The following is a 25,621-nucleotide window of genomic DNA, read 5'->3' as shown; positions in this document are numbered from 1 at the left end:
TCAGTTGACGATGCCGGTGTCCTCCCAGACGACGAGACGGTACCCGGGTTGCACGCCGTCCACGTAAAACCCGTTCATGTACGGGCTTGGGAACAGTGCGCTCAGCTGTGAAAATAGCATTGCTTTGTAATTTATACACTCGCTAAACAAAATATAATCGCTCTTGGAATATAGGTATACAGGGTTATTCCCACTAGTTACCACCAAGTTGTTACCAGTGGTAGGTAACTACTGGGAAAAAAATCCCAGTTACCACCAACTCTGTTTGGTTCGGTGGTTTTTTCCCAGTAGTTACCACTGGTAACATCTTTGTGGTAACTGTGGGAATAACCCAGTAAACATCTGACAAAACTAAGTACTTTATCGTAATGACGTCCACTTACCTATAGTGGGGGTCGAACCAGAATCGATGTTCGTAGTCTGTTCAGAAAGAGAAGAGTCGTGGATTGTATTCGGCCCCATACATTCCACGACTTTTCTCTTTCCGCACAGACCCTATAACCCCTTATCCATAAAACTTTACAAGCCTCAATTAGTTAATTTATGCTTTATCCATTTCTTACAACTTAATAAGACAAATGATTAATAGCTAATTGAGACTTAAAGTGCATTTATGGATGGGCGAATCAACTTTTTGACCGACACAAATCTGTCCACAAGTTCGCTGTAAAATTTCCCCTTTAAATAATAGATTTTCTATGTTTCAGTTTAAGTGTATGTTGAAACATTCAAGGCCCCAAATGTCAAACATAATAAACTGTGTATATTAGAAGCCCGATTGGTAACTTCAGAAACATTTTGAGTAACACAAGAGACATTAAAAACTGTCGGTCAAAATGTTGATTCGCCCGAGTAACGCCATAAGTCAACATAAGTCTCTAGTCTAAGATCTACTACCAAGTTGGCCAGAATTCTAAATGGGAAGAAAAAGTATCGTAATATTACCATTCAGTGTATGGAAATGTAATGCAATGATTTCAGAGCGAAAGTTAAAAATTAGTAATTTTGTCCCTTGGCCAAATACCATACAATATATTAATGTATAAATTTGTAAGAGTGAAAAGTAAGAGCAAAATACAGTTGTAGTGCATAATCCTTTGCTATCGTATTTTCTCGGAAGCGTTCGTGTTTGTCATGCTACTTCAGTCAATCTCAGTACTTTTTGTACCGAGACTGACTGAAATACCATGACACGTTCGTTCGTTTCCGTGAAAATACGATGGTAAAGGATTATAAACTACATCTTTATGTATGAGGATAAACGTACTTACTATTAGCCATAAATGTTACAATTGGGTACTTTCCTCTACTTTAAAATTAATTATTTCAAACTGTGCACGAAATAAAACACCAGATAATTATTACAAAAACATAGAGCAGTTATTTATAAGCAAAATGTATATTTAATAAATTGGATTGAAATATAAAAAGTAGGCGAGTTGACCGTGACGTCACTACACATGTTTTCATATAAATTCCATATTAGCAAATCGTTTTGACAGTTCTAAAAAAGAAGCTGATTTGACTAGTAGAAAAGTAGCTAATTGCAAGTATATAGCATCGTATGATCCATCATACTTAAAAACTTATTTTGCACTAAGAAAGGAATGAAATTGAAATAAAATATTCCAGCATATCACAGATATTTATTTCAAATTACCATTTCAGCATATCATTCACGCCAAGTCTTAAATAGGTAGTTAGTAAGCTTTAGTCGGCAGGAGATTAACTCTAAACAATAAAATTATCTTAACAGTTCTCACAAACATTTTACTAATGACAGTAATGACATTATGAAAAAGGCAGTTAAATAATTAAAAGTACAAAATTCCACTGTCTTGGGTGGGACTTGAACCCACGACCACGGGATCGCTAGCCTAGTGCTCTGCCATCTAAGCTACTAAGAACCCAATACAGCGAATATTTCCACTATATATGAGCCTTAGGGAGGCCCTAGCGACATCTACTGTAAGAGTGTTACACTCGCTCGTGTTTAGAGTGTCGTTCCTGCTTGATTCAAAATTTATTTGGCACTTTAAAAATCATGAAATATCTACTTTTCACATTGGTCGTAAATGTAGTAATGCTTATTTATTTATTTAAAATTCAGTAGTCAGACTCGGTTACATAAAATACCTAGAAACGTTATACAAGTAAAATTCTTACATCGTCCTTACAATAAAAAGTCAAATATTATAGACTTAAAACAATTAGTTACAACTATCTACTTTCTTACAATATTAACTTTAATAGATCAAGAATAACAAAATAAAATGCAGCTTAAAAACTAAATTACAGTACTTACATATTTTATAAGAGTTATGCCCGAAGCGAAATGTTTTTTTTTTTATAATAGTAAAAATTAATTGTATTACTTTGGGGCCATTAAGTAATCCAGTCTCGAAATTTAATTCCTAAAAAAACAGTCAATACTAAATCTAATATTTATATTATATCTAATGAATGCTGCCTCTTCCTGCGATAGGTGCAACTAAAATCTGAATGAATCCATTAAATTAAAAAACCCTAAATTAATAATATAACCCTAAAAAATATCCCTTTAGAGTGAACCCTGTTTATTTCTAGAATTACTTAAGGTTCCGTCACACAGGCGCGTTTTCCGGGCTTGGCGTGAGCTGGGCGTGAGCGTTTTGTATGTAAAAGCGGCGCGCCCCGCTCACGTCCCGCCCGGAAAACGCGCCTGTGACGAAGCCTTTTGGAATTATGAACATTTAGATATTATGTAACATCAAAATCAGACCAGGTAAGTATCATTGATTCATTATATTCATTCAGTTTCTCAGAGGTGACATTTTATAGTCGGATTATTAGGAATATTAGTTTCTCTCCTACTAATTTGAGCAATTGCAAATCTATAATTATCATCCTTATGCTGAAACTAGCCTTGATCTATCTTTGCGACTATAAACAGGGTCTAACCGACTTATAGTTCTTATTTTTAGCATTAGAAAGAAGGTAAACATTCTTGACGTGTCATTTTATTAAAAAATATTTCAAAACGCTTAATAAGAATAGTTTTTATTACTTCTGAAAGCAAAATAATGTAAAAAATCGTATTATGATTTATAATTCTAACATATTTGGTGACTTATTTTTCAATGGTGACTTTTAATAAAAAGACATGTCAAGATCGCTTACCTTCTTTCTAATGCTAAAAAAATGAACGATTGTGAATATTACTGAATATCTTATCATAGCGGCAAATTAGAACGTAGTTGTTCAGCTAGTAGCCGCGGTGGACAGCGGAGCGTCCGGCGCGTTATCCATGTTAAACAAATGCAAACATGTATATGTGTGTGGCTTCGATCAACACGGAAGGGATGCGGCATTCGCACTATTTCCCCTCTGCCTAGGTACAAGATCAACTGATCTAGCGCGGGTAATAAAGCTAGTTGCGCTCGGATTTTTAACTAGACCGAGTCCAGACACGCGAGTAAACACAGCAGCAGAAAGAATGCCTAATTGATCGGTTTTTTGTTGTAAAAAGAGGTCGGGGACATCAAATTTATAAAAAGAAGGTGTTATATTTCACACGTAATATTTTTTTTACATGTCATACGTTTAATTATATTTAAACACAATTATTATATTTTAGTCTCATGTAATTGCTGGATTTATCGATTTTTCTCGCCCAGTACAAATTGCGGATCGGTCGAGCAACAAATCCGACTTCTCATCTCTTGACGAAAATGTGTTAGTGTGCGTGTTGTGACACTTGTGACTCGTCCGTACACAAAAACAGATCGAGGTGTGCAAGATTTGTCTGTGTAGGGTGTCATTTTCTATGTATTTGTGTCGTCATTACAGATTGGATTTTGTATGCAAGTGTGTGAGAAGTGCGACTGTGTACACGTTCCCCCCCGCGAAAAATGGCAAAATGATTTGAATGTCAAGATATCGCTTGGGCCTATCCCTTCCGACCTGTCGGAAGCCCGTGTTGATCGAAGGTGTGTGGCCTCAGTGCACGCAATCCCTTAGAACTGGACGCTGCACGCTCCGCTTGTCGCTTGTCGCTCGTGCCGCGCTCAGGCGAGCGTCTCCGGGCGGCGCGCGCGGGCGGGCGCTATCTGCCAGCGCCGCCGCTTCACGCCCGACGATCGCCGCTGCAAGGGAGACGCCTATACATATGAGGGAGATAACATGTCCCCCGGATTTCGTTTCATAATGCCTGTTGCCTGTTTGGCGTGAGTCTGACCCATTCATGCATGTGACAATGAATCTACGATTACTTTAAAAAGATTCGGGATACAAACTTCACATAGGGGAGATATCCCTAATATTTCTCAAATATCAGAAAACCTTGAATCTTCTTCACCCAAATATTGCATGCCGACGACTTAATTGGCGTGATATGCTGAGTTCTGCATTCATGCTCATTACATATTATTAATAAGAACTCCGTGCACAATTGCTCGCGTATAAATCTACAATTATTCGTTGGAAATTCAAACAATACTCTAAAGTCGCAAACAAGTACTGCAATAAGTATAGTAAAAAATGTAAAATCACTAAGTAATCAAAACATACAACAATATTCTGTACTTCTAATTCTTTTTACATTATATTTTACTGAGTATAAATGTGACGTTCCACGGTAAAAGGTACCTTATGGTCGCTGGCGCTTACGTCGCATAGCGCCGCAATAATATTAGAGCGGCGTTAATAATAGCGTAAGCGCCAACTGTAATAAGGTACCTTTACCCGTGGGACGTCACAAATGTTAATCTACCCTATGAAATATTTATAAATAAATAGCAAAGTAACTTTCACCAAAGGGACAAAATTACAGTATATCTAAAGGGAGCCAAGTTACATCGAAATATGTACAAAGGATGGCAATGGAAAGCACTAGTATGAGCACTAACAATTTCTTATTATGCAATGAGTGTCTTGTCTTCTTATCACTTACCACGCTATCGCTGACTTCATCAAAATCCATGGGAGAGTCTTGTTGAGATGTGTCGGGAAGGCAATCTGGAATTAAAAAAAATAGTTTTAGTAAAAAATTTCTTAAGGCTTACATATTTGCAGGTATATGGTTTTTATCCTGTGTGCATCTCTTTAAAATTAAAAATAAACATCTCTTTTTACCCGTCAACTCCCTTTTTATTAGTTTTTATCGGATCGACAGAAAAGTTACCTCTGGGTCCGAGGACAAATAAGTAATTCTAAAACAAAGTAATCAGCCAAGGTGGCTAAATTCAGGAGGTCGTTTTGCTGCGGTTTTCCTACACGAGCCGTTTTTGTTTGTCACACTAGAGAATATAAACTGTTTTCCTTTAAGTACCTACAATGTATGTATAATTAACAAAGTCATTATGTATACCTACTGTGCCATCAATTATGTAAATAAACATAGGTATGTTGTTAATCCTTCTAGACTACGGTAACTTAATTTATTGTTTCAATCAAAGTAAGTAAAACTACTAATAATTACGATGTTAACTAAAATAACTGCTTATTTAATTACCTGCAAAATGTGCTACTTACGACGCATTGCGATTTAAATTTTCGATCAGTGTTTTGAGTTGAGCTTTGGACGATTATAAAGACTCAAGAGTCTCAAGACTAAAGTGAGACTTCTATATCAGTATGAAGTATGAGAAATATTTCTCGAGTCTTTAGGACTCCGCTGAGGCACTAAATCCCCAGGGTTCGAAATGATCCAGATAATTATAGTCTTTAATAATTCTCGCGATAATTATCAGATAAATATTGGATAAATATCCCAAGTATGGATGGTGCTATATTTATTTTCTTCGATAGTAAAAAAATATTGGACGTTTTTTGCTATTTTTTTACAAATTTTATTAGGTTATTATCAAATCGATAATTATCAGGCATACAATTCACGATAATTATCAAAATAACTACCATTGATAATTATCCTTTCGAACCCTGTAAATCCCAATAATAATTTGTGACGTTATCCATGAAAAGGGACCTCATTGTCGATGACGCTGACGCCATTATTAACGATACGCCGATATAAATACAACGCCGCGCGACGCTGTGCGGCGTAAGCGCCATCGACGATAAGGTCCCTTTTCATAGATAATGCCCCATTTCAGTTTTTATTGTAAAGTTATTTGTCCGTGTGAATCACTACGCTAGACAGCTCAAACCACTATCAAATGAAACCCAGCAAGCCGACGAACTGTCATTGACTCCTTATCGCGCTATTTCAACTACAGCTGACTTTGTTTCCTAAAATAATACTTGCGAAGTTTTCGCGATAAACGCATAACATTTATGAACTGTATGAAAACTGGTTTAAGGTTTTTAAGTTGTCACAATCCGTGCTTCACTCGGTCATAACATGACCCCGACGGAAGACCAGCGTTAGCGTAGCCAGGCTAGCATCATGCTGAGTCGGGACTGTTCCAAGACCAAAAATGTGTCATGTAATGTTATGCGTTTTAAGTTTTTTTTTTCCTTTACAGATAGTATTTTATTTGTCTACTAGCGACCCGCCCCGGCTTCGCACGGGTTAACAAATTATACACAAACCTTCCTCTTGAATCACTCTACATATCTATTTAAAAAACTGCATCAAAATCCGTTGCGTAGTTTTACAGATCTAAGCATACATAGGGACAGACATACAGCGGGAAGCGACTTGTTTTATACTATGTAGTGATACAAACGGTTTCAATTCTATTCTATTAAGTCGAATGTGGTCACGTTTCACTCTATAACCCGTTTTACAATCATAATATTCATAATCATTTATTTATTCACAGACAATAATGGCCCACACAATTATGATATGTCTGAGTCTCGTGAGTTTTGTAGTCATAAAATTTTAATTGAAATCATTTCTGCAGTAGAATTCACATTTACCTACACACGCTCTTATTCTCTTTACAATAAGCCGTGTTCAGTTAATTTTTAACAGCACGCCCACTTAGCAACTTTCGCTGCAGACTTTAGGTACATTGTATGGATTACAATTTAAGACCCTGTGTTATCTTCATCATATTGGCTTTTTTTTATGACTTTCTCCGAGATGACACAAGAAATAAAAGAGAGTAAATGCATGATATTAAACACGAATTTAATACTGTTAACATATCATTCAAATATCATCGTATTAACTTTGTCGGTCCTTCATTACTGAGGATCGTGACCACTTGGTAAACAAATGAAGGTCGTAGTTATTTAACAACTGACGTGTTGTACATAGTATGGTTTTCACCTGTACATATATACCTACATGTATATGATGACAATACATAACATGATTTTTATTATTATGTTGTAAAGATAAATGTAAACTGAAATAGATATAGAAATAAAGAAAAAAAAAGTGACCAAGTCCACCGGTGCCTGATTAACTACTAATTATAAATTCAGTTAAGTACGTAGATCGACCGATTCATATGTAGAAATACAATGTATTTCAGAATTGTAATAAAGAATAAATATGTAGATCAATCTGTACTCGTTTTATACTGACTCTACATTTTAATTGAATAATAATTAATACAATATAATAATATACCTACACATTAAAGTTGTTTTATCAATAAATTATCACATACCCAATGACAGCTTGACTAAGTATTAGAACATGGTGGAAAATTATGATTATTGATAATCTCTTTAACTTCTAACCTAGATCCTAGATAAAGATAAATGCTTTGTTTGACCGCTATAATTATAGATATAAATACAGTCAGCAGATTTGTTGGGAGTGTTGGGACGTTGTCACGGCCGCTCTTGGGATTATTTTAATTACCCGGTAAACTTATTGATTGTTATTCCGTTTACCAATGACATATTGCAATCTCACTAATATTATAATACTAAATGTTTGCGCGTACATGCATAATAAATATCTCTTACTAAATCACACAAAATGGCTGAACGGATTTGGCAGTACTAGGGGGATGAAAATTGGACAGGAATTAATAATACCTAGACTTAAAAGCTGTGGTATAACTGTGATATCTTATGTATGGACAAGGTAAAACATAAAGTATATTTAGCATTTCCTTATTATTAATATCTATAAAACGAGGAAATGTTAACAATTTAAAACGCCGCGCTGGCGGGTATCCATTAGTTTAGCTTAAGATTTCATAATTTTTAGTTTTTATTGTACCCATAGGGAATATTACGCAAAACTCTGTGTAGGGGGCGCCACTTCCACAATCCGTCACAATATAAGGGTCTACCGCAAACGAGAGAGTCGAAATTTTGTTATCTAACCTCTCTATCACTTTTAAAGGCAGACAGCTGAGTTTCGATTTTCGCGTTTCCCGGTAGGCCCTTGTTGTGTCAATGTCATTTTTTATTGTCTGTGAACTTGTCAATGAACAATTTAAGGCACAGTATGTAATAAGTTACTCTATGGTTTACGATGGATGCTAGTGCTGCACTCCGGCGGCAGAACATCGCAGTAATACACCATTGGATCACATCTACACTACGACAACGACAGTTCATTGACCACAATTTTACATTATCGCTCTCACCTATTTAAACACATTTTTTTTTGTTAAACTCCGCTATCGCAAACAAATAAGACAATTAAACGACATCTTACAACAGTTATCTTGTATTTTGTAGGTCATGCTCATGAGAGTCATGAGATATCACGTTTTTGTTTGGGAGGATTTTTCCGTATGCTCATTTCACACGAGAAAAATATTTTTGGGTTCCGTAGCCAAATGGCAAAAAACGGAACCCTTATGGATTCGTCATGTCTGTCTGTCTGTCCGTCCGTCTGTCCGAGTATGTCACAGCCACTTTTTTCCGAAACTATAAGAACTATATTGTTGAAACTTGGTAAATAGATGTATTCTGTGAACCGCAGATTTTCACACAAAAATAGAAAAAAAAAACAATAAATTTTGGGGATTCCCCATACTTAGAACTGAAACTCAAAAATTTTTTTTCTTCAAACCCATACGTGTGGGGTATCTATGGATAGGTCTTCAAAAATGATATTGAGGTTTCTAATATCACATTTTCCTAAACTGAATAGTTTGCGCGAGAGACACTTCCAAAGTAGTAAAATGTGTCCCCCCCCCCCCTGTAACTTCTAAAATAAGAGAATGATAAAACTAAAAAAAATATATGATTAATATGATGTACATTACCATACAAACTTCCACCGAAAATTGGTTTGATCGAGATCTAGAAAGTAGTTTTTTTAAACGTCATAAATCCCCTAAATACGGAACCCTTCATGGACGAGTCCGACTCGCACTTGGCCGCTTTTTTTTATTAATATATAATGTGGTCTAAAAACGTCGCTCGTTCTTCCTCACTGCCTGACGCTGACAGTATCTTCGCCGCGTATATCAGTCGCATGGTTGACTGCGCCGCGGTGGAACACACCATGGGTATAGTTATAGCTCCATCGAGCAGCACATTAGACAACTCACCTTCAGTAGGCATCAGCATCCAGAAGTGTGGCTTGAGCAGCCTCCACAGCCCCGGCGGTATCCTCGCTCGTTCTGCCTCACTGACTGACGCTGACAGTATCTTCGCCGCGTCGACCAGTAATGACACCCGCCAGGACGCCGCGTATATCAGTCGCATGGTTGCCTGCGCCGCGGTGGAACACACCATGGGTATAGTTATAGCTCCATCGAGCAGCACATTAGACAACTCACCTTCAGTAGGCATCAGCATCCAGAAGTGTGGCTTGAGCAGCCTCCACAGCCCCGGCGGTATTCTCGCCCTCTCTTCCTCACTGACTGACGCTGACAGTATCTTCGCCGCGTCGACCAGTAACGACGCACGCCAAGACGCCGCGTATATCAGTCGCATGGTCGACTGCGCCGCGGTGGAACACACCATGGGTATAGTTATAGCTCCATCGAGCAGCACATTAGACAACTCACCTTCAGTAGGCATCAGCATCCAGAAGTGTGGCTTGAGCAGCCTCCACAGCCCCGGCGGTATTCTCGCCCTCTCTTCCTCACTGACTGACGCTGACAGTATCTTCGCCGCGTCGACCAGTAACGACGCACGCCAAGACGCCGCGTATATCAGTCGCATGGTCGACTGCGCCGCGGTGGAACACACCATGGGTATAGTTATAGCTCCATCGAGCAGCACATTAGACAACTCACCTTCAGTAGGCATCAGCATCCAGAAGTGTGGCTTGAGCAGCCTCCACAGCCCCGGCGGTATTCTCGCCCTCTCTTCCTCACTGACTGACGCTGACAGTATCTTCGCCGCGTCGACCAGTAACGACGCACGCCAGGACGCCGCGTATATCAGTCGCATGGTTGACTGCGCCGCGGTGGAACACACCATGGGGAAAAGGTTTTGATGGCGACGGAGGTTGTAGAAGGATATGCCTGTGAATTGATAAAGGCGCGATTAGATGAGAAAAAAGTTGAACAACTATTAGGTAAGTAGGTACTCTTCCTATTTCGTATTTAAGATAAAAGATAGTTTATTCAAGTAGGCATAATTACAATGCGCTTATGAACGTCAAATAAAGCTAGGTAGACCGGCTCCAACCCAACACCTCTGCCCCGAGAAGATTTAAATCCCCCCTCAATTGGAGGAGGGCATCCCAATATGGGACCGGCAACAAACTCGGCGGGACACATCTTTTCAAAAATAATTACATCTTATAATTAACATGCATTACGAGAAAATAAGGAAAAAAAATACAATTTAAATTACCATAGAATTCATGCAATTATACACATAAGGTGTAATAGAAATTTGATTTAGAAAATATACATATGTACATGGAATCATACAAATTCGTAGCTCTTTCAGAAAACATATCAAATTCTTAAGGAAAAGAAAATAAAGTTATTAAAAGAAATGGGAAAACATATTATATAAATCTGATTGATTATTATGAATTATGTTTTTTTTTATGATTTGATTAAATATATAGTTCAACTTCTAATACGTCATCCAAAAGAGGGAATAACTTGAAACATCATGAACGCTAAGATGGGGAACTAATACGTTACCGGTCAAATATCTATTGTACTAAATGTTCAGAATGCTGTGTGTACCTAAGTAGGCTAGACTTAATCCGGTGATAAACTAATTATTCAAAATTAATGAGCAAACTCGTAAATTATTCCGTGCAATATTGTAATCAAGCCGGCTTAGCTTATCTTATGATAACTGGATTGTGCAGATAGAGACATTATCTTACAATAACAATGACTATTGATTAGGTTAGGTATTCGAAGTGCATTTTGTGCATTTCCTGTATTTAGAAACTGAATTTGAAAAGAACGAACAATGAAGTCAATGAGTCAATAATCAATATGGAACGTAAAGTGTCATTCAATAGAACTTGCTAACTATGTAAACAAAAGTTACTAGTAAATTGACATTCAGTGTCAATTTTAGTATGGCGGTTTGTTTACATAGTTAGCAAGTTCTATTGAATGACACTTTAGATGGTATACCTACAACTATGCGTCTATCTACATGTGCCTATCCTGGCCTGGGTTACATCTTTAAGAGGTGATACAAGATATATGAACGCGATTGTTCTCATTCATATATATTATACTAGCGACCCGCCCCGGCTTCGCACGGGTTAACAAATTATACATAAAAATTCCTCTTGAATCACTCCATCTAATAAAAAAACCGCATCAAAATCCGTTGCGTAGTTTTAAATCTAAGCATACATACAGACAGACAGACAGCGGGAAGCGACTTTGTCTTATACTATGTAGTGATATGATCAACTTTAACTATTGCTGGAACTCTGAAATCACAAAAGAATCCTGGTATCCATATGATGTCTCAATTTCTCGAATTGAACTATAAATACGGAACACCAATTTTTTTGCGACCTTTGGGTCATAAGAAAAGTTGTCCATACAGAGTATATAGACAGTCGCGTATATAAGTCGTATATCTTGGGTCACGTAAAAAATAATCATTGTCATCAACGACAATGCATTCGTTCAATCGTCAATTTCGTATCAAAACATTAGCAAATTGTGAAATGAGAATCGTTTTATTTTATTTTTCACAATAAATGTCCATGTTCCGATAACACACCATGTGACACCGCACACATGTAGTATAGGGTAAATACTCGGTGCACTTGCAGGTAGTCACGTATGCCATAGCAATTTGGTCGTAAAGAATCCGAACTACTTTTATTTTTTATTCGCCAACTATAACTGTGAAAAGGTAAAATGTTAAAGTTGGGGCAAATGGTTTATTTTATTTCGAAATGAGAGCAATAATATGTAATAATGTATAGCAGACAGGGTGGCCCAAAAAAAAATGATTTGTCAAAAATGATTAGGAATATATTACTTATACATACGTGTTTTACAAAATTATAATAAAAGCTTTGGTACACAAACGTTTGTTAAACTTATCATTATCAACAATATGCCAAAGTAATAAAAATTGTAAACGTATTTAGGGCGATCCTGTAAGAATAACTTATAACTTTGTTCCGGTTTATGGTGATATTGAAATAGAACGTTATGCAACCGACCGATTTAACCTCCGTTTGTTTATTACAATGTTTTTGTCACTCAGATAATACATAGTTTGAATTTGTTTACGATGTCACGCTATCAAACCAACAATGCACTCTCGTAGCGATATAGTAATTGGTGTTATTATAATTGGACTCGATTGTGTTACCAAAATAACATAAGTAACTAGCGGCGATAACATCATCATTCTCTTGCCCGTGTCCCATTCACTTGGGGTCGGTGCAGCATGTCTTTCTCTTCCATACCTCTCTCTCGCCCGTCTTCTCATCATTCACTCGCGTTCGTTTCATATCATCTCTCGCACAGTCCATCCACCTTTTTCTCGGTTTTCCTCTTCTCATACTTCCCTCCACATTCATTCGTAATACCTTTCTGGTCACATGACTTTCATCCCTCCGCATCACACGACCGTACCACCCTAGGCGGTTTGCCCTTACTTTTTTTGTTATGGGTGCAACTCTCAGGCTTAGCGGCGATAAAAATATAACATATATAACGTCAGCGATTTCGCCTGCGTAGAAATAGTAAAAAACTTCCAACCCTATTTTCACCCCCTTAGGGACGGAATTTCAAAAATCCTTTCGTAAAGGAGTTCTACTATATTTGAAGAATATATGTTTAAAATGTCAAGGTACTATAGTCAACGGTTTAATTAGACTGTTGTCCATCAGTATCTAAGTTAGCTGAATATTTATGAAACCACTACGCCATTGTCTAATTTTAGTATTAACTTTATTTTCATTTTAGGTAAAAGGTCGGGGGTTTTCACATGTTCATACATTCTTTCATGTTTATAATAATTCATAATTTCCTTACCAAATCAAAACTTACTGAAGTTAAATATCTTGCTCGGTGTCAGAGACACATATTATTTTTGTTTAGAAAAATAGTACAAAAGAGTTTTTTACGAGTCAAACCCGGTCAAGACCCATTTGTCAATGCTGCCCCTAAAATACAATCTATAAAACGGATACATAGCAGAATGTGCAAGTCGCAAAATGAGCACTAGTGCAAATCGCAGAAGGTGCAGGTAGTAAAACGTGCAGATCGTAAAACGAGCAGGTCGCGAAATGTGCAAATCGTACACAGTGCAGGTCGCGAAATGTGCAAATCGTAAAAAGTGCAGGCCACATAATGTGCAAATCATAAAAAGCGCAGGTCGCCAAATGTGCAAATCGTAAAAAGTGCAGGCCGCATAATGTGCAAATCATAAAAAGCACAGGTCGCGAAATGTGCAAATCGTAAAAAGTGCAGGCCGCATAATGTGCAAATCATAAAAAGCGCAGGTCGCCAAATGTGCAAATCGTAAAAAGTGCAGGTCGCGAAAGGTGCATATCGTAATGTCGTTTGCTTTGTGTGTCGTCCCTAGTTTAACTGCATGGTACAAGTCCAACGGGCATATTTCAAAGCACTGCCTCATAAATCATTTGCTCATAAAACAAGGTCACGATAAGGTATCAAAATAATAAAAAAGATACCAGGTTTGTTTCAAAACGTTGTTACGCTTTTTGGACCTGTAGAATCTGAGCTCTATTTCAAAATCTACACATTTTGCGACCTACTCATTATGCGATCTGCTTGCACATTTTGCGATCTGCTCATTATGAGATCTGCACATTTTGCGATCTTCTCATTATGAGATCTGCACATTTTGCGATCTTCTCATTATGAGATTTGCACATTTTGCGATTTGCTCATTTATGCAGCCTGTACATTTTGCGACTTGGACATTCTGCTATGTATCCAGCAGCAGATGTTGCTAAGCGGGCCAGGTGTTCAAAAAAATCTTGACGCGACTTTATTGTTGAGAGAATAAGATCGTGTCAAGGTTATTTTAAACGTCTCGCCCGCTTAGCAACTATTGCTGCTGACTGTACAACACAAATACAATACTATAAACAGATAATTGCATATATAAATACCCAATTAGGGAGCCCCTGTCTAATGATACGGTGATAAGCATAATTAATGTTAAGATTTCGTAACACATAAACACTATTAATTCGAGTAAATTTTATTGTGTACGTTTAACAAGAATACTACCTACGAATAGGTACATAAAAACTTTCCACGTACCTATAGTTCATAGTATAAACTTTATACGACATGCAGTGCGGAGTAGATACCTAAACGAGATCTTCTGATAGAAATTATGAATATTAATATATATATTAATATTCATAATGAAAAACAGAAATGCCACATATGCAAAAATAATATTCGGAATTTCTTCCTATCATAACAGGAATTTGTTAATTATTTTTCCTTAAATAACAATTCGACTCTAATAACAATTGTTTCAATATTACAATCACTGTGAACTACTACTGGATGACTTAAAATATTTATTTAATTCATTATCAAAGATTATAGATTAACATTTATATCGTCATAAAACTCATAAAAAGCAGTATACAAAACGCACGCGACACTAGTAGGTACAATATTTAATTACTTAGAGATTAACGTCAAGCATAAATAATTAATCCAGATCATGGATAAGATAAAGATAAAATATAGTTTATTCAAGTAGGCATAATTACAATGCGCTTATGAACGTTAAGAGCCAACAGGAGCTAAGATTTAAATATTTTAGGTAAATATACCCGTCTCGCTAACGGAAGCGGCTCCTAAAACTAGTGCGATAAGGACAAGGCGAAAAATCCTGCGTAAAAATATCAAAAATCGAGGTTTCGTACTCGACTGTTTCCTCCTCCAAAACTTAACCAATTGTAACCAAATTTGGAAATCTAAATGATTATGACATTATCTGTGTCGGACCGTTTTGCTTTTTTGACTAATTGATGTCAGTTTTGAATAGCACGCCTCTCATTGCGGCATAGTCAATTAGGCCATTTTTGCCATTTTTGAAGGGCTCTAGCGCCTTAAAAAACAAAAATATCAAAAAAAGCAAAACGGTCCGACACAGATATTGACAATATTAATCTGTGTTGAAAAAATCATTGCTCTAGCTTCAAAACCCACGGAGGAAACAGTCGAGTACGTTTGTATGGAGAAATGACCACTCCTGTTGGCTCTTAAATAAAGCTACATATACGTCAAATAAAGCATATGTTTGTTTGATTGTTAATTCGGCCGGAACTATCTTAATCATGTTTAATCTATGTATCTTAATCATAACTAAAGTGTCATTCAATATAACTTGCTAACTATGTAAACAAAAGTAACTAGTAAATTGACATTCAGTGTCAATTTTAGTATGGCGGTTTGTTTACAATGTTTACATAGTTAGCAAGTTCTATTGACTGACACTTTAGCAAACCCCATTATCAATGTTGCAGTTCATTGAAAATACATATGTAGTATAAAACAAAGTCGCTTCCCGCTGTCTGTCTGTCTCTCTGTATGCTTAGATCTTTAAAACTATACGCAACGGATTTTGATGCGGTTTTTTAATAGATAGAGTGATTCAAGAGGAAGGTTTATGTATAATTTGTTAACCCGTGCGAAACTGGGGCGGGTCGCTAGTTGAAAATAAGACGCACCATGCGAGTTAAGGAGGGCATAGCGAGAAGGCAAGAGGGCGCTGAAAACGTAACTAAAGAAGTAAATCCTATAGATTTTCTTTGTTTCTCACAACTAACATTTAAAAGCACGAAAACCATGTGACAAGACCACTTCGTCGCGGACAGAGATGAACTTGTTACGCTGCCTATACTTAATGTTTTCCGAGTATGATATTGGAAGCCAACGAGCATACGAATTGCCTGGTGGTAGGCAAATACCTATGCCCATGGACACCCGTAACACCAAAGATTATTTTTTCTTGAAGGCTTGAAGGTCATAACAGTCCGGAAATACCGACAATTCATTCCACAGGTAAGTTTCTGGAGAAACGCACACTCTCGACTGCCAACAATCTAAGTGGTGAAGATGGAAATGTCACATACAGCTAGACTTACCTTGCGGCTTCCTGTTGACGTAGAACTCCAGCGTCCCCTGCCACATGTCCACGCGCACGCCAACTATGGAGCCGCGACAGAAGCCCGGGCTGTCGGCCTTCTTCGCGTCGTGTCGCACGGCGCCTTTGTACGACAGGCCGTAGGAGTGCTCGTCCTCGCCCAGGAGGGACGTGAACCTGAAGCGGCTGTCGGCGATGTTCACTTTGTCGGTGCCGATGCCTACCATCTGTCGACATGTCGGTCGTATTAGAATATGTCGGTCAGAAGGCTAAAACAGGTGGTGGTAAATTTAACTAAATAATAAATACTACATATATCTTGTGGGAACGAATTTTATGAAGCAATTTGTAATCATACAGAATTTGAATAACAAACTAATAGTAGTGTAGTAACATAGGCTGCATAGGCTGAATTATCATTATCAGTGAACTTAACACACGTTCGGTTCGGATCGAAACATCTAATGTCTATCAATACGACCTAAATTACGTGATTGTCCCATTTCAAATTATTACGTTTGACTCTGATGAGATAATGGACGATACATTATTTCATAAGTTGCGAAACAACGTATCGTGCTATACACGTGCGACCTAGACCCTGGCGCTCTCAATCACAGGCATTTAGGCAAACTGCCAGAAAAACTAGAAAAAGCTATCTCGGCTTGCCTTGAGAAATAATGCTAACGAACTATTGTGGAACTAACTGCGCATAAGTATTGTTACGAAGCTTAAACAAAATCTGACAGAAACCAAACACATTGGTTTACCTTTTGACGCAAATGTATATTGTGCGTAAACCTTGAATGGTCTCGGATGAGTTGTATTATCGAATAATTTAATTTGTCACGCGTGTGCGTACTCTGCGTCTGTTAAAGAGGGCATACTTAAATTGGACAATTCATCTTTAAGTGGAATGTCTGCTTCTGTTGACATCGACCTTACTAACTACCCCAGTTTTGTTTTACTATTAGATACAATGTAAAACAGACAAAAACTTATAATATCAGCCTTCTAAGTTTCTTTTAATTCTCCCATTAGTAAATAATAATGATGGTTCTTGCTGATCTGTTTTCCCAGATCTGATCGCGTTGAACACTAGGTACCCTAATTTTACTACCAGATATCTAATTTGTAATAAAATGCTTATTAAGTATATCAATCAGTGCAATACATTATGTGCAGTACCCAGTAGTAATGATGATCCTTGCTGAAAGATGACGCCCTACCGCGAAAACCGAAATTTCTTTATCTGCCTCTCTATCGTTGGAATATGCAAGAACAACAGAGAGGCAGATAACTTATTCGATTTTTGGAGGTTGGCGCTAGGCCCTCTTTATCTCCTCGCTCCGCAGCAGTACCGGTAGACCGGTACTAAAGAACACATCCCACTTCTATTGGCATCGAACATTACCCTAATACTACTACTATACTATTAGGCCCATGGTGCGGTAAAATAAAAAATAAAGTACTCACAATATCAGTACCATATGTGTCTGTTAACATCTTGATTTCCCAGTAATAATGATGGTCCCTGCTGAAAGCTGTGTCCCCTCGCACCGCAGCTGTACCGGAACTGTAGAACGGGTGGAACGTGACTTGCTTCTGGTTGTCTTCGAACACGACCCAACTCTGGCTCTCTTCGGGCTGTTGCCATTTCCATTCGCGTACTGAAATGGGATTAAGAGTCGTGAGATGGATGATGAGGCTTGATGATTGAGAAGTATAGTTGTTTGATCGACCCATCCTTTTTTTTATGAGAACTAAAAAGACACTAAAAGAGGTAGTTAGCAACCTGAAAACATTGGTAGGCTTCATGGAGGAGCTGGGGCATTGACATATATATATATATATCTCAGGACTAGCCTTACGGGCAATAAGAATGGAGCATGAATGGGGTCAGTACAGCGGTACGAAAACGCTGCAACGCGATTGGTTGATGAGTTCGCATCACGCGCGCGCAGCCGCGCGATTGGTCGCAACTAGTTGCGTTAGACTACAATATTGGCTCAAATTCGTGAGTAACACCGCTGAACTAGTACCATTGTTAGCGCATGTAAGGCCAGTCCTGAGATATATCATATATGTCAATGAGCTGGGGTGGTTAGAGTAGCGCTACTTCGTTTCACGCAAAATAGGCACAATGGTTGTCGACATGCGTAAAATGCCCAGAAGCACTATCTAACTAACATTCCATCACAGTATTCACTGTCACTCCTATTTGTTTTATAAGACCTATCCAACGAGCCAACAAAGCAACACACCCAAGTGGTACAGTAGATATATGGAGAGTTAAATGTATGGTGTGCAGTACTGTTTTTACCATAAGGGCACACGAGGCCCATGCCCAGGGCCCCCATCCCCAGGGGGCCCCCAAGGACAGACAGTTACAGTATATTTGATTACCCATAATAAATAGGAGACCATAGTAGAAAAATGTTAGTTTAATTAGCTTTCTTTACTTTCCAAAAGGGCCCCAAATTCTTATGTGCCCAGGGGCCCCAGCATAGTTTAACCCTTAAATGCATGCATGTCTACAAAGCATTAGACAGCTCACGGATTAAGGGTTAAACAAATTCTATTTGTTCCTGTATATTATTTCAATAGTAAAACGAATTAATTTTTCGAATTATTATATAAATTTACGCAGTATTTTAATTTATAAAAGTTACATTTGTTTATAGACGAAATGTCGGAAAACTTGGAAAAACCTGGAAGTTGATGATTTTTAGTATGTGATTTTGGGCAGATTTTTTGGGGTTTGTAATTATTTTATATTTACAAACTTTATCATAGGAACATCATAAATAGTGTACCTTTCTGATGGCCAGGCATCGGAGTTTTTATCGCATGGTAAGACTAATAGCAAGCTATGGAGTCGACATTTGCCATAAATGTAAACTCTTATTCATACTCATACTCATTTACATATTTCATTTATCTTAAAATGCCTTTAGAGCGGTCGGTCGTGTATATTATCTTAGTCGAATTATATATAAAAATATTTTTCTATTACATTATGAATTCATAACTTCAATTATTTTAACATACAACTACTTATACAAACTACATCGCTGCGAAAGACCTAATGTCATGTAGGTACTGACCGCTGATAAAATTGATTAGTATTTGTCATGTGTCAATCACTGGTGATTGCAAACGTAGTAGTTATTTATATCTGTAAGTGGTAAATACGTTGTGGAATATTCCATAATTAATTATTATGCCTAACCCAGAAATAGCTGCAATTTTGGCATGGATAGAGCCATACAACGATTTACAATATGACTATGAAAAATCTGCTATAGTGTGCTTGAGTTGTGAAGTACAACTCACCCAATTAAAACATACATTTATTTTAAAACATATCTGTGTCATATCATCATTAAACTCATATACGTAGTAACTATTTAGTAATCGAGAACAGATTACTAAATAGTTACTACATATTAAATAAAATTAATCATGAGTATGAGTATGAATAAGAGTTTACATTTATGGCAAATGTCGACTCCATAGCTTGCTATTAGTCTTACCATGCGATAAAAACTCCGATGCCTGCTGATGGCAGTTAATATTTTTCCTATACCCTTTACTAATAGCTATATATTTCTAAAAATATGATTTAGCCTATGCAACTTTTAACACTGATTTCGCGATGAAAATCGATGATATTTACCTCATTAGAAAAGCTTTCAAAACCTTGACACCAGAAATGATGTTAAAAATTTACAAAATGTACGTCAGACCCATACTGGAGTATGCTTTTCAAGCCTGGAGCCCTTATTTTGCCAAGGACATAGATATGCTGGAGAAGGTGCAACGGAGTTTCACGAAATTACCAAGGCAACTTAAGAACAAGCCATATGAGGAGAGACTGAAGGAACTGAAGCTCACTACTCTTAAGCACCGCAGAGAACGTGGAGACCTAATAGAGACGTATAAAATACTCTCTGGGCACTATGACCTCAAGGATTTTCATGAAATGTTCAAGTGCAACAACAACACCCGTCTGAGAGGTCATCACTTAAAGTTAGAAAGGCATAAGTCCCACAGTAACCCATACAAACACTTTTTGAGCAACCGAGTAGTGAGGGCTTGGAACAAACTTCCTGAAGATGTGGTCTCAGCACAAAATGTGAACCAATTTAAAAATCAACTAGACAAGCACACCTATACATCTACTTGTCAATGACAACTGTCAATGATTACTGGATACAGGCAATATCAGTTGTCACAACTGCCTGCCTGCTTATAGAATAATAATAATAATAAATTTTTTTTTACTATTTTTCCTAGAACGGCAAACAATTATGTGATACATATATTAATCATGCATTTAAGGGTTAAGACGGCCCTGATGGTGTGGCTCACTTGAGTCACTTGACATCACATTGGTAAAATATTTTACATTCTACATTTTGGTGATAATGTCAGATTGGGACATAATATTCTATTTTCTAGTTATTCATTGAAAATCTTTAAGCACACTAATATTTATTGCAAATGCAAAGGATGTGTCTACTGTAACAACCGCGGCAGACTACCCACATCTTAAGTAATAATTTCAGATTGTTTTCATTTTTATAAAATTTTGCGGGTACAGTAACATTGCCAGAATCAGGTATAAAACGGGGCCCTCCTACCCGGAGTGGTCAGTCGTCACCATCGATTGAAACTGTAAACACCTAAAGTGAATTTGAAGTTGGAATAAATTGTATTAATTGAAGTTGGAATGAAGTCAAGTGCTAAATTATAAAGTTGTTTTTGTGTTTATCCTTGTGGAGGTTTCACTACTGTATAATGACACTGCCTACAGAACTCTTTGTAACTAAAAACTTATGTCTATAAGTTTGATTGGTTAATCAGAAAAAGCAATTAGAAAAGTATTAACATCAATACTAACAGTCTGCTCCACAGAGTCTTACCGACATGCAATAGAAAATGATTCTAAGGACAGAACATTTGACTGTCTAATAAAAATGTTTTGTTCCACTGTAATAATAACCACAACCTTGAAAACAAATTATTTGTTTATCAATTTATCATATAACATGATTAATATATAAGGGTAAAATTATTAAGATCAGTAGTCGTTCTTCTTTTATCTTATCAAAGATATTAACGTAAATATTATCTTATCCTACCATTACTATGTGAAAAAAATTGCTACAGAATGTAAATAAGCCCAATTTATTCATTGATTTCAATCAAGTGCAATTTTGCAATTAATAAGTTTAAAAACTTGTAAATAATAAAAAATTAACTTACCATGTCCTACACCCTAAACAGATCAGTAAAAGAGACCTTCATCTGCCAAAGTTATATTACCTTGAACCTAAATTGCTGCATAAATACTGTACCCAAAATCTCAAGTTACTATAATTATTCAAGCTAGTTTTCTTTTCAAACAACAAGTCAACCCATAGTTTAAAAGTAACAGCATATTTACAAACCCTCAATGTCCTCTCCACATGAGCACGGGTTCACCTGCTTCCACGGCACTGGTTCACGTTTCTTGAAACACTGACAGTATGGTTTGGCATATTTGTTCTCACTGACTCTAGATTTTTGTGGTCCGAGCAACATATTGACTGCATAAATTCGTATCACAAAGTAAGCAAACGGTTCACTTCACTTCGTTATTTCAATACAAATAATACAATGCACAAAATAACAACACGTAACGGCAAACGACAGCAGTGTATCTCAGAGCATAAATAACTGACGGACTGACGGCAAAGAGCATATAATCACTACGTTCTGACTGACGGTTGGCAGCAGTGACAGCAGGCTTATATAGTAAGTTGTCGTTCAGAAATCTATAAAGTTCCCAAACCTTATTTCTCTTTTCTTTTATTTGGCACCATGAAGTTATATTTTTTAAACTGGAGCGAGTTGTCACTTTTTTTGCCATACTAATTTGAACCTTATCACCGAGACAGAAAGTTGTTCGTACCAGACTAGAGAAAAAGGTCCACTTGAGATAGAAAAACCCGAGCCCTGTGCACTCTGTGTGTGTCTGTGTGCTCTGTGCACTCGCACATGTTGCCAATGTTAAAAAGATACCATTGTGGTAGAAATTATATCAATAAACTACTGAATTTAATTACCTTCTTATACAATTTTAGTGCTTTATTCAGATTACAGTTCTGATATCTTTTAAGTAATTTGTAAATAATTATGATGCCAATATTATTAACTGATTAAACCAAGCGCATACACAGCAAAAAAAAACCTAAATTTTAGTATGGTAGAATTTGTACCTAGTAACTTTAAATATTAATTGGTATCCCCAACTTGATGACATTTTTTCAAAACACGTGAATGCGAATTTTCTTAAAAATTGTGAAGAAATGTTGTGTTAAAGGTTGTTGGAGTGAAATAATTGCTAATTGTGGAATATTGTTTCACAAGAAAGCCACAATTATTACATTTTACTATAAAAATACAAGACAACATTGTCAAACTCATTAGGGTGACTATGATGTCGGCACGTTGTGAATCGGTCTCACAGAATTGTTATTATTAACGTAGGTAATGTAAAAGTAAGTTTAACTTAATAGGTATTATGTCTTTATTTCGGCATGTTTAATTTAAGATTTGTTATAGAATAAATTGCCAAAATATAAAACCAAAGTGCTTAACTCCTTAAATATTACAGACTCTCATTTATACATAATATTTTGTTACGGAAAAGGTGTGTCAAATTGTTTATATAATTAATATAATATATGCAATCGATTCTTTATAGGTAGGACACATTTCCGTCAATAGAAAAAAGACACCAACTTTAAAAAAACGTCATATTTGCTAAACAGATCTTCAATGACGCTTACACTTCAAACAAGCAACAACGGTTGCACTCCAGGAGTGCCGATAGAAATGAAAACTCACCTCACTATGTTACCGACGCCCGGTAACACGATACATACGTTTAGCGGAGGTATTCTATTTATTTATTATATATTATTATCATTCTCAAATAAGATCACACTTTTTCATTGACATGTTTATTTACATACTGCCATGACAACGTCAAATTATTTGAACATAGGTACACCGAAAAAAATATGTATTTTGCATGAAAAAATAAGAAATTCTCGTGTAAGTGAATATTATGTATTCTTATGAGAAATAAAGATCTTTAAACCTAAGAGTCTTGAAAAGGAGTCCGCAACATAAATGTCAAATAACATTGAGTTTTTCTTTATTGATTTAAATGCCATTTAAATTATGAGTGGCCACCTTACGGGGCTTCCGGTCACGTGATCGCCTTACGTCCCTTACGGTCACGTGATCGCCTTACGCTGTCTCCAGTTTATCATATTTCCTCACCTCAAAAAGTGCCCAGTGCCGCTAAAGAAGTTTTCACTTCAAAAAGCTGAAGTGGACAAAAGGGAAGCCTACCTTTATGAACATACCATGAGTGAGTGCGAAAGAGGCCGACTACAAATGAAAAAAAAAACCTGACTACTTAAACTTTCACTTTATTTACAAAATGACACACCCTACTGATATATTCCATGTTATGTTATCCTAATATCCCACATACAGATGTCTTATGGTCACCCTAATTAGAACGAGATGCAGGGCTCTAGTTTGACTTCTCATGTGGACACACTTTTTGGTCAATGTACTCGATCCAGTTTATTAACTCTAAATCCGTGTTTGGCACATATACTGGGTCAACCAAATCTTGTCAGTAAATAGGAACAAAAAAAACTATACTCATCCTTTTCTTTTGAGTGCTAGTACTAGTGTTAGACAAAGATAGTATGATTCTCTCTGTCTATGTTTGAAATCAAACAGACCTTTGACACACTATATTTGGCATTTAAAAAAGGACGATTAAAATCAATCATTTAAAAATAAATATTAACTTAAAAAAGTGGAAACAATATACCTACGTCATTGAAATGTCAATAAAGAAAATTGCATTTCTTAATAATTTCAAACATTTTCATTCAAGTATGTCAACTAAAAAAAATTGTTTAATTTCCGAACGAAAACAATGAAATTTGACGCATGTCTGGAAAATTCCGGAAGTTTCGTATCTCTCATTTTCATTTTCTCTCGCTATTGGCGGGAATGTTTAATTATTTTTAAGAACAATTAATGAATTATCTTCGAAATAACACGAAATATCGAATTTAATTAATGTAAATGCTGGAAAGTGGAAAAACAATTTTAACAAAGAGGTTAAACTAGTTACCAAGAAAACAAGATTAAAATTGTTAAATTAAAGCTTTTAAATTTCTTACTAGAAAATCATCTAGGCAGCAAATGGGCAGCAAACTACTGTGTTTTTACTTTCAATTTACTACTGAACTTCTACACTATTCTACAGGAAGTTGAAATTTATCACGCTTAGAACCGCAATCACGTTCACGCACTGTTATGACGTTACCATTTTCAAGAAAGCTTTTTCCGATGTTTTTCCGCTTTTCCAACCCTCAAAGTTGCTGAACGTTGGTAGCCCTGTTTGTTTTGCTGCGCACCCCGCCCCGCGCTTCGGCACCGCCCACTAATGGCTGTCAAGCAAGAGTGAAGTGTTAAGAAAAAAATGCATTTATTCAAATTAAAAAATGGAATTTCTCGGTATTGATCCAATACAGCTGTGAAAAGTGTAAATCTTTTGACAATAAGTTTATTATATCCGACGTTTGTGTAAATATGAGCTAGTGGATTAGTGAATTCAAATAGTTATAAAATGTAAGTAAGGATTTCATAAACGTTGCAAAAATCTTCATTTTAATTTATGCTAAAGATATGGAAAAGTATCCTTTACTATGAATGATTATTGTGTTATTTTGAATATATAAAAGGTCGATTGGTTATGTTATAAAGTGCGTATACATTTTCTTAATAAAATCTTGTTATCAATCAACTGATAAGTAATGTTATAAAAAAACAAGAATGCACTTACAGTTACTTATTAAGAACTTTAATCGGTTGGCAATTAAAATAGGTTGAGGTCCCTATTTGAATGGTGAAGAATTAAAGGTAGAAAGATGTAGTAAAATATTTATTTGTAATATAAATTTTAGTGATTAAATTGACTTGTATTAGAAATTTTCCATTTTCCTTGTGGTTATTGTAAGGATATTTGATTAAAATTTATGTGTGTAGTTATAAATAGTAAGGATAAAAATTATTTACCCCTTTGATGGGGTAAGCATAGGGCTATATTAAGTTTTTTTAGCATTAG

At 36.4% G+C, this 25,621-nt stretch overlaps 2 protein-coding genes across 2 annotated transcripts in view; one reads left to right on the top strand and one right to left on the bottom strand.

The window, feature by feature from the left end:
* Nucleotides 1-22,116, bottom strand: LOC134653180 (uncharacterized). Its single transcript, XM_063508527.1, has 6 exons — nt 21,867-22,116; nt 17,887-18,080; nt 16,412-16,637; nt 9,417-10,340; nt 4,931-4,995; nt 1-105 (listed from the first exon to the last, which is right to left on the bottom strand). Exons 1-6 carry the CDS (start codon nt 21,997-21,999, stop codon nt 1-3), a joined length of 1,647 nt encoding a protein of 548 aa, XP_063364597.1. The 5' UTR covers nt 22,000-22,116.
* Nucleotides 22,117-24,852: 2,736 nt separating this feature from the next.
* LOC134653159 (uncharacterized) overlaps nt 24,853-25,621 on the top strand; it is a 28,566-nt gene continuing 27,797 nt past the window's right edge. Inside the window, exon 1 of the mRNA XM_063508503.1 lies at nt 24,853-25,125. The gene's annotated coding sequence lies outside the window, so the exon portion shown is untranslated. The remainder of the gene's footprint in view (nt 25,126-25,621) is intronic.

Source organism: Cydia amplana, chromosome 12 (genome assembly GCF_948474715.1).
Source record: "Cydia amplana chromosome 12, ilCydAmpl1.1, whole genome shotgun sequence".
Lineage (NCBI taxonomy): Eukaryota > Metazoa > Arthropoda > Insecta > Lepidoptera > Tortricidae > Cydia > Cydia amplana.
Note: the sequence above shows the minus strand (reverse complement) of the source record. Positions and strands in the feature narration are given on the sequence as shown.